This window comes from Eptatretus burgeri, chromosome 11 (genome assembly GCF_056783735.1).
Source record: "Eptatretus burgeri isolate ZD-2024b chromosome 11, Ebu_testis_v1, whole genome shotgun sequence".
Classification (NCBI taxonomy): domain Eukaryota; kingdom Metazoa; phylum Chordata; class Myxini; order Myxiniformes; family Myxinidae; genus Eptatretus; species Eptatretus burgeri.
The window spans coordinates 47,572,033-47,588,074 of NC_140971.1; the positions used below are offsets into that span (position 1 = coordinate 47,572,033).

At 42.8% G+C, this 16,042-nt stretch overlaps 1 protein-coding gene across 5 annotated transcripts in view; it reads right to left on the reverse strand.

Moving 5' to 3' along the window:
* The window catches only part of SIRT6 (sirtuin 6), a 75,366-nt gene that overhangs the window by 44,246 nt on the left and 15,078 nt on the right, over positions 1 to 16,042 (reverse strand). For 3 of the 5 annotated variants that reach the window (XM_085846353.1, XM_085846350.1, XM_085846351.1), the window contains exon 2: positions 6,547 to 6,674. In XM_085846353.1, coding sequence (XP_085702479.1) covers positions 6,547 to 6,674 — 128 coding nt within the window. Of the gene's footprint in view, positions 1 to 6,546; positions 6,675 to 14,472; positions 14,493 to 16,042 lie in introns of those variants that run through there. The other 2 variants (XM_085846349.1, XM_085846352.1) reach the window with 2 other exon arrangements.

The window sequence follows — 16,042 nt, forward strand, 5'->3', positions numbered from 1 at the left end:
AAAAAAATAATAAAAAAAATAAACCAGGGAGTCTGGAACACTGACGCTAACCATTACCTCGACGCGTTTTGACTTATGAGTAACGTATGTCGACGTGGGTCAACAATCGCGTTGCGTGCCTACAACTTATGCCAGCACATGCCTAACGTGTGTCATACGCAGAGTACGTTAAGAAATTTTCAACATGCTGAAAATTTGACGTACTACGACGTATGCCAGCATGCTCTTAATGTATACAAAACTTACCCATAACGTATTCGACGTGTGCCAGCGTTTTAGACAAATTTTTCATACGTCGGCATACGCTGGCTAAATAGTCAAGGTGTGACAGCAGCTTGACACTTCGATGTCTAGTGCGGTTATGATTTGAATCGTCGAGCCGCAGCCTTTCAATAGGTGATGCCACGTGATAGTCGACGATACACTGCCGCGCTATGCATAAGTTAGATTATCGTTGGGCATAGGTTGTGAACGTCGACAACACGCTCAGTATTCGTTGGTATAAGTTATCTATATGTGATTGAAACGTTCTATTTACGTTACTAATACGTTATGCATACGTCCAAAACTGGAAAAAAACAGCAATAGTTCAGCGTACGCCAGCGTTTTACATACATTTTGATACCTTGCCATACGCTGGCTAAAACGTCAAGGTGTGACAGCGGCTTAATGTATGTATGTATGTATATATATATATATATATATATATATATATATATATATATATATATATATATATATGTATGTATGTATATATATATATATATATGTATGTATGTATGTATATATGTATGTATATATATATATATATATATATATATATATATATATATATATATATATATATACAGTAGACGAGGCGTAAGTCGTCACCATCGGGACCGAGAAAAAAAGTGATGACTTAGAAATGTGACGACTTACGCGTATGCGAACATTCATGATGACTGTGGGGTGAAGGATGAAGTCGCGCGTGGCCTGGACACATATGTGTGAGAGCCTGCTATTGAAAACACAATCTTCGGGGCATAGGTGGGGGTGAGTTGGTGAGTTGGAAAGTGATCAAGCAAAGATGGAATTCATGAATCAGTTTATCAAAAGTAAAGATAATGAACAACTCTGTAAGACAACTCGTATACCATCGGTGATGGTATGGTGACAAATTACATGACACACAGTCATCGTGGTGATGATTACCACTCAATGCCTATGTGTAAGTGAGTGCGGTAATGTACAAAACAAGACAATATAAAACCATGATCGGTCTTCAACACTCAGCTCGATCGATCCTTTACTTCTTCGTGAAGTAATCCGTTATGTTTGAATGCCTCAAACTCTTGGGCATCTGGTGCATGAGAAAGGATTCAAACCGGTCATTGTATTCCATGATGTTGGCTGGGCAATCCTCCACCGAAAGACAGTATCGGCCGAATCCGAATATTTGGCTGAGCCAACATTTGCCGAAACCAGATGATGAGCGCGTCATCGACATCTTCAAAGGAAAAACATTTCACGCATTTCACACTTCCCACCGGCCTCACGATCTTCTCCACTTGTCCAAATATCTTGCCCTTATTCTTCAAGATATCGTTCAATGCCTGCCGTTTGATGTCCAACTTCTCAGCTATGTCTGTTTTCTTAATCAGTGGATTTGCCTCGCAAAACTGGATAATGTCGTATTTTTCTTGGTAGGTTTTAGTTGTAAGCTTACACTTAGTCGCCATTGTCCTGCCTGCAGTGTGATCAGCGTGTGTACGCAGTTATAAACAGCCTATCACTGGCGGTGTACACCAATGAGCGAGCATCACGATTCCATGAAATCGGGCTTCTCATGAGGCAGCAGTTCCGTATGACGAGTTAGGAGTGATAATTTACTTGAGTTTCCATTACGTGGGAATGGACAACATCTGACGACTTAGACGAAGTGACGACTTAGAGAGGGATGACCCTTTATTCAAAGGGATTTAACATGAGATAAATTTGGGACTTTTTGACGCTGCCGACTTAGGCGAAGTGACGAGTTACATGCTGCCGACTTACACCTAGTCTAGTATATATAAAAATAAAATATATATATATATATATATATATATATATATATATATATATATATATATATATATATATATATATCTCTTGGACCTTCATTTAAATTGTAATGTGTTTATTTCTGGCTTCTGTTCACCTTCTTCTATAATTCCTTAAAGTCAAGGAACTGAAACCCCTTTCCCCATTGGCCCTTGATTTCCAAGATCGTGGAATTTTCCAGGAACCGAACCAAACACAATATTTGAGGATTTACTGCAATATATTGTTACGGTTGTGGAAATTCACAGAACACCATTCAGGTTTCCCAGAGATCAGTTATGTCGATAAGTGTGTTCAGATTAGATTTCCCCACCGATGTCTAAAGGGGTTTATTCGTGTCACCGGGCTGTGATCTTTGAGTCAGCCATTATTCTTTTGCTATCTTCATTTTGAAACAACCACTACTTCAACAACCACGCCACCCCCACCACAAAGCAACCACAACATCACCTCACCTTCATCTCCACAAACGCCGCCATCTTTTCGCCAGCCACGGCGAATCCCACGGACGAGCGGCATCTCCACCGACAGACGCGGGAGCTGATGATTTCTACAACGTCCGCTTTCCACGGCTGATGATTTCTACAACGTCTGCTTTCTCCGCATTTCGCGATAAAAATCGGATCAAAATATCAAAAGGGGCGGAGCCAGCGGGGGGTGATAGGTCGAAGGTGGGGGATCAAACTCACCTCCCACAGACCCCATAAAAAGGCGCGCTGGAATGCACAGCGAGTGAGTTTTTCTTGCCTGGAGAGTTTGTCTGGAGTCGGTCTGGGTTCACCAAGCAGTGAGTCGAGTTGAGTCGGTCTGGGTGCGCCGTGGAGTTAGTCTGAAGTCTGGGAGCGGAGTCGAGCTGCAGTCGGGAGAACACCACAAGGTTCGAGTCCACTGGAGGGCAGTCGGAGCGCAGCGAAGCCTGGAGCACAGCCAAGCCTGCAGAGCCGTGCAGCACTGCGGGAAGGTGGAGAAAGCCGGAGAGAGAGGTCGCCAGCCAGCGAGTCACCACGAGGGTGGCAGGTAACCAGCACGGTTTCCTGGAGCTCTTGCAGTCTTCACAGTTCCACGAACATAAAGGCCGACGGGTCCAGTCTGCCCTTTCCTTTCCTGGGTTTTTCTTTGTATGAAAGTTGTGGCCCGTGTCCATAAGTAGAACTGTTAAGTGATTGTGTACATCATAAATAGACAAACGGCTGTAGGTCTTTGTTTGCTCATGTCCTGTCCCTTACCCCCATTGCATTCATTGCCTTGACTGCATAAGTGTGTAAATAAATGTCCTTGTTTAAATATTCACCTGTTCGTTGCGTCCTTTCCTGTCATTGACTGCCATTATTGCATACGGAATATTAGCTGGCTTTTAAATAGCCGATAAGATAATTGGGTCCAACGGGGCCTCGCGATAATACACAGCTTGGCAAATCGCAAACGGAGCGAGCTGCTTAAGCGGCTCGTTTCCATGCAGGTCCCGTTGAGGTGTAAATCCCTGGCATTTCTGTCTGCGCACATACGAAGGTAAATCGACAATTCGGCAATCGGACCCTGACGCGCGTGGACAGAATAGTTGGCTGATTTACGGTGTGAGTAAAAACACACCCGTAGCTGGATTTCGGCATTGATCTGAAAGCTGCGACTAGGTTTGCCACGTCCGGTGGGCGCACGGCTGCGATTAGTTAAAAGCGGTCGCTGGCACGCCAGAGTGGTGAGAAACTATATATATATATATATATATATATATATATATATATATATATATATATATATATATATATATATATATATATATATATATATATTATAGATAAAACATACACAACATGACCAAAACTATGTGGACACCTCCTCATCTGACATCTCATTCCAAAATCATGGGCAATAATATGGAGTTGGTTCCCTTTTTGCTGCTATAACAGCCTCCACTCTTCTAGGAAGGCTTTCCACTAGATGTTGGAACATTACTGCAGCTGCAGAGATTTGCTTCCATTCAGTCACAAGAGCATTAGTGAGGTCGGGCACTGATGTTGGGCGCTTAGGTCGGGCTCACAGTCGGCGTTCCAATTCATCCCAAAGGTGTTCGATGGGGTTGAGGTCAGGGCTCTGTACAGGCCAGTCAAGTTCTTCCACACCGATCTCGACAAACCATTTTTGTATGGACCTCGCTGTGTGCACAGGGCGAATTGTTCTGGTGAAACAGGAAAGAGTTTTCCCCAAACTTGGAAACAGAATCATCTATAATGTCATTGTATGCTGTACTGTTAAGATCTCCCTTCACTGGAACTAAGAGGCCGAGACAGAACCATAAAAAACAGCCCCAGACGATTATTCCTCCTCCACCAAACTTTATAGTTGGCACTACGCATTCGGGCAGGTATCATTCTCCTGGCATCTACCAAACCCAAATTCGTCTGTCGGACTGCCGGATGGTGAGGCACGATTCATCACTCCAGAGAACGCGTTTCCACTGCTCCAGAGTCCAATGGCAGTGAGCTTTACACCACTTGAACAGACGCTTGGCATTGCGCATGGTGATCTTAGGCTTGTGTACGGCTGCTCGGCCATGGAAACCCATTTTATGAAGCTCTCGATGAATAGTGCTTGTGTTGACGTTGCTTCCAGAAGCAGTTTGGAACTCAGTAGTGTGTTGCAACTGACGACAGATGATATTTCCACGCGACACGATTCAGCACTCAGTGGTCCCATTCTGTGAACTAGTGTAGCCTACCAATTCACGGCTGAGCTGTTGTTGCTCCGAGATGTTTCCACTTCACAATAACAGCACTTAAGTTGACCAGAGCAGCGCTAGCAGGGCAGAAATTTGATAAACTGACTTGTTGTAAAGGTGGCATCATATGACGGTGCCACGTTGAAAGTCACTGAGCTCTTCAGTATGACCCATTCCACTGCCATCGTTTGTCTATGGAGATTGCATAGCTGTGTGCTTGACTTTATGCACCTGTCAGCAATGAGTGTGGCTGAAATAGGTGAATCCACTAATTACAAGGGGTGTCTACGTGGCACACATACAAGGCGAGTCAACGGAATGTACCAGTTTTTAAAGCGTTATTGTGGAGAACTGGGTTGAATAAAATGCAAAACAGCAGTACAATTCAATTTATTCATCTGTACTTATTTTTTTTTAAAAACAACATCTTTTAAGTGGCCTCCACCACAACAGATACACTCATATAATCTGGACTTTAAATCGCCATAACCAGCCATGATAAACCTGTCAATTGCTCAAAGTTCTTCAGTGATGCGTTGTTTCAATACAGTGATGGTGCGAGGTTTGGTGGAATAAACTTTTGACTTCAAATACCCCCATAGGAAGTAGTCGGCAGCTGTTAGATCAGGGGACCAAGGCAAACAGTCGATATCTCCAAATAGTCCAAATCTTCTCTGCACCTGCACTACCGATTGACATTCAAAAAATTCCCTTCCTGCAAACACGAGTTGTGGCACTGACCAGTTCTCCATACCGTTTCGAGCTACACCGACAGGAGAAACTGTGTAACTTGCAGATCACGTGACACACAAGGTTTCCCCCACCACAGTGTGGCTTTAGCTGCAGCTGCTTTCTGAAAACCATCACATTCCATTGACTCACCCTGTATATGTATGTATACAGGTAGTGGTAAAAAAAAAAATGCATCAATGCAAAGTCACTTAATAGGGCATTATGCCACCACATGCAGCCAGTATGGTCTGTATGCGCCGTGGCATGGAGTCCACCAGCATCTGGAATTCTGCAACAGGGTACGGCACCATTCTTCGAAGAGAAAGTCATTCAACTCACATCGGTTTGATGGAGGTGGAAAACGCTATCTCAGGCGTCGTTCCAGAATATCTCATAAATGCTTTATTGGGTTCAGATCTGGTGACTGAGAAGGCCATAACAAATGAGTAACATCAGTGTCATGCTCATCAAACCATTTGGTGACCAACCACATGTGCTCTGTGGATGGGGGCATTTTGGGGATCTCCTCTTGGTCTCCATAACTATGGGCAACCAGGCCTGTGCAGCATTTTTATACATGACCCCAAGAATGCTGTGATGTTATTTGCTTCATGAACACGTGAACCACACCTGTGTGGAAGCTGTTGTTTGGTGCTCCTTATTTACCAAGGTGTTTCCATTTTTTGTCCACCTGCATTCAAGTATCAAGGATTGTTTAAAGAATAGAAAAATAGGTAGAAAAGGGTCAATGGGCACAAAATCGACTGAATGAAAATAGCAGGACAAAAAAAAATATGAATGCATCACAGCACAAGAGGCGGAATCATGGGTGAAGGGTGAGGAACATGGTTTCAGTGGGTGCTGTAAACGTCAGAGGTCGAAACTGGAGACACAATAAGCATTGTGTTTAAAGGAAAAAAAAAATTGAATAGCCAACAAATGTCAAAGCTGAAAAACTCAAAAATCATTCATCAAGAGTGAGGTTCACACATATTGCCAATAGTTGAACATACCGGAAGTCTGGAATGCCAGCAGCCGTGCTAATGCCAGCACCAGTGTGCATGACAAGATGTCGAGAATTCTTTATCAGTTCCGCAAGCTGAGCCACTTTTATATCCAGATCTTCTGGATCGTCCATTTTCTGGAACAACACAATTTGGAAGTAGGTTTTTGTATCATCACCTCATGCACATCTACATATTAATACTGAAGGACCAATTTTGTGCTCCTCCTAGCGGTCGCGTCACGTTTTTCTCCATACTGTGACCTGGAGTGAAAGAAACTTCGTACCTGTAAGAGTGCATCGCACATAATGGCAATAGTCAACTTTCAACTCTGAAGCAGAATAAAGACTTTTCGTTTCACATTCGTTTACATGGCGACGTGCGACGTCACTGCTGAGAGGCGTCAGGACGTCCTGACATCATCGGTCATTCGGTGACGTCATTACGTCTGTCGTCGACAGAGCGTTACCGCTAAGAGGTGTAATTCCACTCCTCGAAAATAGCGTCTGCAATGTAAAACCCTCTCTGCACATGCTGACCACCTCAGAATGTGAATTTGACACAAAAAATGTAACAAGAAACATTGTATCTTCTACATATTAATACTGAAGGACCAATTTTGTGCTCCTCCTCGAGGTCGCATCATGTTTTTCTCGGTACTGTGACCTGGAATGAAAGAAACTTCGTACCTGTAAGAGTGCATCGCACATAGTGGCAATAGTCAAACTTCAACTCTGAAGCAAAATAAACACTTTTGGTTGAGACGGGGGTGAGGAGGGAAGAGGCGGGGGCGAGGAGTGAAGAGGCGGGGGCGAGGAGTGAAGAGGCGGGGCGAGGAGTGAAGAGGCGGGGGCGAGGAGTGAAGAGGCGGGGCGAGGAGTGAAGAGGCGGGGGGCAAGGTAAGCAAATTGAAAGCGGGAGATGGGGGGGAATGGGGCGGGGGATGAGTGGGCGGGAGCTGAGGTGAATTAGGCGGGGTTGAGTGTGAGGGGGTGGACGGGGGCGGGGGCCCGGGGGCAAGTGTGGCGGGGAATCAAGAGACGGGGGTCGGGGAGTGAAGGGGCGGGGGTGGGACCGGGGTAATTAAATTTTTGGGCGGGGGTAAGCAAATTGAAGGCGGGGGGCAGAATGGGGCAGGGGCGGGGGATGAGTAGGCGGGGGCAAGCACGCCCTGTCCAGTCCATGTCCCTCAAGTGTGAGTGAGCTGGTGAGGGTGGTTGAATGAACGGAATCCGTCTGTGATGGGGTTTCGGCTAGTTACATATTATGAATATATTGTAACTTTCATTTGTTTTGAACAAGAGTTAATGAAATAATCCTACAGGCGACCAATTTCAATATGCTGGCTAGCTCGGACTAAGGGCACTATAAAGAAAACGAGATGATCACAAATGGCAGGAGAACTACTTTTGATAAAAAATAATTTTTTCCACATTTTCCAAAATGGGGAAGGTGTTTTGTCACTGGATAACAAAATTGCAACAAAAAAAAGGAATCATAAAGACAAAAACAAAAAGTTGGAATTTTGATTTTCTCCCCACCATGCTCAGCATCCTCTCCACTTCCTTTGCATTTTCTTTCCGTTATCCTCACACTCTCCCACCGTCCCTTTTGTACTATATCCCCTTGCTTCTCTGATATTTCCTCACTTTTGTTTTCAATCACTATTACCTTGACAAGATGAAGATGGCTTGATGATTTTGGTTTCATATCATTACCTTCGCCACCGAAGGTAGACAGGGGTTATGTTTTCACCTCTGTTTCTCTGTTGGTTTGTGAGCACGATATCTCAAAAAGTTTTGGATGGATACAGACGAAATTTGGACAGGGTCGGTGTTTGACAAGGATGAATTGCTTCGTTTTTGGTGAAGATGCGCATCCGGATAAGTGAAAACGATGATTCACCATTGAGAGATGGGGCCAAAAACGATATATAACATGATATCTTAAAAAGTTATGGATGCATTATTACAAAACTTGGTGGATGAGTTGGTTCGGTGACAAGAACAAGTCAATCCAGATCCGACCTATCAGTGGGATACAAAACGTACACTGTTCAGCCTGGCGGAGGTATGCGCTCTACCGAGTGTCGTTCTAGTTTGATGCATTTGCTGCATTTTATGTCCTCTGTTCTTTCAGATTATCATAATCGTACAGAAGTGGATTGAAAATTGTCAGCAATTTGGCAAATTTGGTCCTGAAAATCTTTAACAAAATACTGATTCCTTTGAGCCAAACAATGAAAACAACATCAATGAAACAAACATAACAGATGAGAATATGCACAACCATAAAAAGGGAACAATATCCATCACCAAACATGAACAGTTATGGAAATATTAATCAACCTATTGTTTGATTTGGCTCTGGAACACAATCTGGGCTAATACGTGTGCTGTCCATTTTCACTGTACTCGATGCAAAGCCACTTGCTCCTTGATGAGTCTCATTTCATACAAAATTTCCTCTTTTTCAATTCCTACTCTATTATCCCCATCTCAGTCTTTTGCTGGTCTTTACGCTTTGAGAAACTCCCTACTAGCTGCGTTTCAACATCAAATTTCACTCTCCCCACCCCTCCCTCCCAAGAAAGATGAAATGTCTCTTTGAGTGGCGATAAAATAACTGTAATCCAGCATTAATGCTTGTGCTCCAGGTTACTGTTTGTGCTTCCAAGTTAATGGCATGGGTGTATGGTATTGACTTTGACCCGTACATTTAATAAGCTTGTATAAATCTTTTTTGAACAACTCAAAAAGTCGAGGACTCGTGGAGGAGCTAGAACATAGAATGGCTCAGGACATAACAGAACAAAAGGAACTGTTCAAAAGATAGGGTGGAAACACACCAACAGCAAGGTTAAGGGACAAAATAGAGGGGAACGTGAACAAATAGAGAATGTGGAGAAGAATGAAGAATAAAGGAGGACACATGGGGTGGACAAGATGGATAAAGCCACAAAATCTCAGGAAGGAAAAACTGGAAATTTGGAAAGAAATGGGCTTGAGAAGGGTTCAATGGGGATAGAAAAGATCATGATTTTAGAGTGTGTGTGGGAAGGGGGGGAGGGGTGATCTGATATGGTGGAGAACAGCTGTCTTGAAAACCTGGAGGGAGGAGTGAGATTGAAGAGAATGTGGAAGTTGGTTCCACAGGCAGCAGAAAAAAAGGAACGAGTGAGTGGGGTTGAACACCGACACTGGATTTTCATCAGAAGGGGGTTGGTGGTGGACCATGTGCACCCTCCAGAAACCTGGGGGAAGGGAAGCACAGAAAGGACAGAGGGTGCAAGACCAGAAAGAAAGCGGTAGAAGAGAGAAAGACCACCGACAAACAATTCGATATATATATATATATATATATATATATATATATATATATATATATATATATATATATCCATCAAACCATCCATCGGGACCACACTCTGTGCAGAGCGTTGATGCTGCCGAAACAGTCACCTTGGCTATTGGACACAATCCTGGACGGGTCACCATTCCGACGCAGTATATCAGCAAGCTGGCACTCATTTTGCCGGCCTCGGAAGGAAGACAGGTAGAGTCAACCCCACCTGGTATTAATTCAACAGCTGAGTGGGGTTTGAACTTTGGATCACAGGACCCCAAGCCCACCACTCCAACCATTGAACAAACACCAGGCATATACATAATTTTTTTTTGTTGTTACAGAAGGTACTTCCAACCAAAAGTAACAAACGAGATCGATTCCGCTCATTTGAGTAAAAAAGCGAGAGCAGACCCGGTCTCAGGCAACGTTTCGCCAGCTTCGCTAGGCACAATCATGCCTCCATTATGCCTGATGAAGCCGGCGAAACGTCGTCTGAGACCGGGTCTGTCTCACATTTTTGTCAAATTAGCGGAATCGATCTAGTTTTCTTACTTTTGGTTGGAAGCGCCTTCTTCTTTAAAAATGAGAAATCCCAACCGCTCCAATCTTAAACAAAACAAATATATATATATATATATATATACATATATATATATATATATATATATATATATATATACATATATATATATATATACATATATACATATATATATATATATATATACACACACACACACACACACACACACACACACACACACACACACACACACACACACACACACACACACACACACACACACACACACACACACACACACACACACACACACACACACACACACACACACACACACACACACACACAGTAGACTAGGCGTAAGTAGTCACCATCGGGACCGAGAAAAAAAGTGACGACTTAAGCGTACACGAACACAAAATGTGTTCCGAACACAAAAAAAAATAAGGCTATTGTACCAAAAGGGAAACACAATCCTCGGGCATAGGTGGGGGTTCATTGGCGAGTTGGAAAGTGATCAAGCAAAGATGGAATTCATGAATCACTTTATCAAAAGTAAAGAAAATGAACAACTGTAAGACAACTCATATACCATCGGTGATGGTATATGACCATCGACAAATGTGGAATGAATGGCTGTTAGAATTAATTCATTGGAATGAATGTAGAAAGTGTTTTCATATGGAATGAAAACTCATATACCATCGACAAATTACATGACACACAGTCATCGTGGTGATGACTACCACTTAATACCTATGTGTAAGTGAGTGCGGTGATGTACAAAACAAGCCATTATAAAACCATGATCGGACTTCAACACTAAGCTCGATCGATCCTTTACTCCTTCGCCAGAGACTGCATTGCGCAGCCTGTCTAGCTCTTCAGATGCCTGTGGGACGGCACGCTGACTGAGCTGAACGCAGCGCAGTTATCAATAGCCTATCACTGGCGGTGTAAACCAATGAGCGCACATCACGATTCCATGAAATCTGGCTTCTCACGAGTTAGAAGTTCCATGTGACGAGTTAGGCGTGGTAATTTACTTGTTTCCATTATGCAGGAACGGACAACACCTGACGACTTAGACGAAGTGACGACTTAGAGATGACGACTTACAGACTTTATTCAAAGGGATTGAACATTAGATAAATTCGGGACTTTTTGACGCTGCCGACTTCGGCGAAGTGACGAGTTACACGCTGCCGACTTACGCCAAGTCTACTGTACACACACACACACACACACACACACACACACACACACACACACACACACACACACACACACACACACACACACACACACACACACACACACCTGGAAGAATAATGATACTGAGGAGGAAGTCAACGTGGGACGGAATCAGGAAAATATACCAATGAACCAATGTTATAGCAAATACCGATTTTGGGGGGCAACCACCATCCCCTAAATCCCCTCTGACCCCATTTTTTAAAAAATAGAGTGAACAAACTTTGGTACACCTCGGGTGATGAAGGTTGTGGTCAAGTTTCATCGGAATTGTGTGTGCAGTTTCTGAGAAGAAAAAACAAATACCTATTTTGGGGGGTAACCGGGTAGAACCCCTTAGACCCCAATTATTTTAATGCCGTGAACAAACTTTGGTCCATCATGGGTGATGAAGGTTGAGGTCAAGTTTAATCGGAACTGCCTGTGTAGTTTCTGAGAAGAAAGCAAACACTTATTTTGGGTAGCAATGCTGCAGACCCCCTTAAGGCCCGATTTTTTTTAATGCCATGAACAAACTTTGGTACATACCGGGTGATCTGTTCTGTTCTTGCGTATGGCAGTAGCTATCATTTCTTGGAAGCACGGCTGTGCCACTGATGCTGTGCCGCTCTATCAGTATACTGGTACCATTTCGCCGACCTCAGAAGGACGATAGGCTGATTCATCCCCCCCCCCCCAACCCCACCCGCCCCAGTGTTAATTCAGCAGCCACGGAGCTCAAACTTAAGACCCTGAGATCCAAAGCCAGCCACCCTAACCACTAAGCCAACATCAGGCTTATGCAGGGTGATGAAATTTGTGGTAAAGTTTCATCAAAATCATATGCATGGTTTCAGAGAAGAAGTTGCAAGTATTTGTGGATAGATGGACAGACGACATGCCATCCCATTAGCTCCCTGGAACTACGTTCCAGGTGAGCTAAGAACACAAAGCACGGTCCGTCCATGAAGACGATATGCCCATTAACCACGTCCTGTTTGAACATTGTTTGCAGATTACACAAACATCTGTAAATTACGTGCTATTGGAATGTACCTTTCACAGTGAAGCTGTGTGACTATATGTCAATCAACGTACTGTGTGAACGTCGATTAGACTGCACATACATCTATTAATTACGTATTGTTTGAACGTTAGTTGTACCATGACAAACACATATGTCTATTAATTACGTACCATTCAAATGTACATTTTGACACTTAAGACTGCTGAGACCCTTTGACCGTTGAAGACCCTTCAAGAATACCAAGATCCTTCAGACCCCAAAGACCCCTTCAAGACACAAAAGACTCAGAGGACTATAGCAATACTGAGGACCAAAATATCCTCAAGAACCTTCCATCCCCTTAGACCTTAACACCATTCAGACAGAGTAGACAGCTTAGATCCTTGACAACTTATACCATTTGGATCTTTTTATGTTAAAAATAAATTTCAAATAAACATACCAGTAATACCACCAATATTACAAATAAATGTTTGTATTACAATTGGTGTAAATCATGACAACACAGGAAATCTGTCACATCAATCTCTACAACAGCGTGTGGAGAGGTGAGCATAGCAAGACGATCCACACTCGAGTGCAATAAATTTTGGAAAAAGCATTTATGGTTGTAACCCAGGCATCATGAGGATCCTTCCTGGTGCATTGTGGTTCCTTGATAAACAATGATGGTTGTATCAATTGCACCCATTCATGGAAGTAAACCAATTACCCCATCAGAACTTGACGCGAGTGAAGCATCACTGAACAGACCATTATGATAAATATCCAGGCAAAAATGCTGCAGTTACAACTACAGTATATAAGAGTTGTACTCTCATATACTACAATAGTCTGCAGAGAATTACTACAGGAAAGGAATGCTATTTTTGCCTGGGTATGTCAGATATACCTCATGGAACTAATCTCCAAACATTGTTCTTTACGAATGGGAATGTTGTCAGGAACTGGAGGAAAATGGGGAGGGGAGGACAGAGAGTTGGGATGGGTAGAGAGGGGATAGAGAGATGGGAGAGGAAGGTTGAAAACTTCAACTCACATTTGGCAAAATTTCCATGGGTACCTGCACTGGTATTTAACAAAAGGATTTCAAACACGTTTCTCACTCTTTAAACTCAACACAAACATTTAACGCGTGTGCCAGATGTAAAAACAAATAAGGAAAGGATTAAAATGATGTATCATCCTTTCGTGTTTAAATAGCTTTAACTTGGACAAATGAATAAATGTGGAAACTCGAGTGACAGGAAACTATAAAAATATACGCAGCATGTGGAAACGCTTTTATTCAGCTAAAGTGCATCTTGCAACAACATATAAATCTTTACAAAGTCAAATCTATGACCCAATTAAGTGCCCATTAAAATGTTTGAAATTGGCTTTTTCAAAATTAAAAGTCGTCATTTGGATAACAGAATGCAAGCTTTGGTTAAAAATATCTTTGCACATCCTCGTTTGGAAAGTCTCCAAAAGCCCTTCCTGCATGGTACAGTGAATAAAAGTATGCCTTTGGAATGTCATCATGGCCAAATATTTTCAATTTTCTTTGGCAAAATTTCCTTGGGGCAGTGTAACAAAACCATTATCATTTCTCACTCACTTAGCTGACATATTATACTCTGTTTAACCAGTAGATAAATCATGCTGACAATTCTTTATTGGTTCCAGCTGCACTCAGATATTTTCAAGGAATAACATCACAGATTTCTGCAAAAGGAAAACTAGCCTTCAAAGCCAGTCGCAGATTGGGCAACCAAGTTATTCCAAGTTCAAAGTCATTCCTTGATAAATCAGATTGACTCACAGAATATATGGTACAAGGCCTTTCTTCGTCTGTAGCGCAATGGAGTGCTGCTCTCCCTGATGATGGGGGTCCCATCATGTAATCCGTCTCTCCTGGATTTTGTGGAATCTAAAGCGCTCAACATCATTGGAATCTCCCGCAATGAGGTCGAAGCAATCTGCTGCTCTCACGTCGCAGATTGGTTGAAGGCCACTGTTTTTTCACAACCTCTTTTTACGGTCTAGGTCCCTCTGCTCTCTCAGCCTTTTGACCTTCCCCAAGTCCCTCCAGTAATCCCATCCTGGTCAAACCCCAAAAATTCAAGCTTTCCACCAACTTCCACCCTTTTGTGCCTTTCCTACGATTTAAGCAACTGCTTCTGTTCACACATAATCCCATCCACATCAATGTAATTCCCTCTACTAATCTTAGTTCAATTATATTCCTCCCTCGAGTGGTTCAAAGAACCAGTGCACGATCATTTCAGTCTTCCTCATTCCTTTTTGTGACATTTTCTACCTCTATTAATGCAACCTAAACCAACCCAAAAGCTCTTACTTGCAGATAGCTGTTTTTATTCTCTCCACCCCCATTTCCTCTCCTCTCCTCTCCTCTTTCTCTCCCCATTCCCTTGCACAGATACCTGCTCATATGTCAAACTGTGTTCCACACTGTCCCACTGTCAGTTTGTTACCATTTTTCCATCTCACTGCTTTTCCAAACTCAATCCTGCACATAGAATTTTTTTCCCCCATAGATTTGGATCTGGATCTTTCAAACTACATTTAAAAATGCCAATCTCACAAGTCATTTCAGTTTATATCTGGTGTATTACGGCAAAAAGTTCAACATATCGAGTCGACGAAAAGTCAAAGTTGGTGCATCACATGAAATTTATTGAACTGCAAGTTGAAGGCAACTACACTGCACCGATTGATATGGGGTTCCTTTGGAGAAAGTCTTCCCCCTCTGTTAAAGACGAATGATGAGACTGAATACACATGGTTGGATTGGTCTCCGTTAATCTTTACATCTATATGTCAGACACACAAGAATGCAACAACAATAATCTGTGTCAATGATTACTACGATGATGACATTGTTAACATCAAAGATCGTGAGCACGCAACGAGATCAGGAAGCAGCGATGCGACATTCGTTGGAGATTCAAGGAATGATCAGGAAGCAGCGATGCGACATTCGTTGGAGATTCAAGGAATATCTATCCATGCAGGAATAATACATTTCCTGCAGCAAGGGAATTCAACCAAAATGTTTGCAAATAAAGGGAACAAACGGATAACACAATTCTTTCTACAAGAAGAGTTTTCATCCTTGTCCAAAGAGGAAAACATCAAAGTGATCTACAAGGTCCATGATAAATGCAATGATATATCAGTCACGCTCCATCGTCACATTACGGAATATGATTGTAACCATTCTGAAGCCGATAAAACATTATTGAACTTTTCTGTATGCAAGAATGAGAGAATCGGGGATCACTGAAGATATTGTAATGGATGCAGAGGACACAGATGTTGTTGTGCTGTGTGCATATCCTGCTCACAAGAGAAATGGTTCACTGGGAATG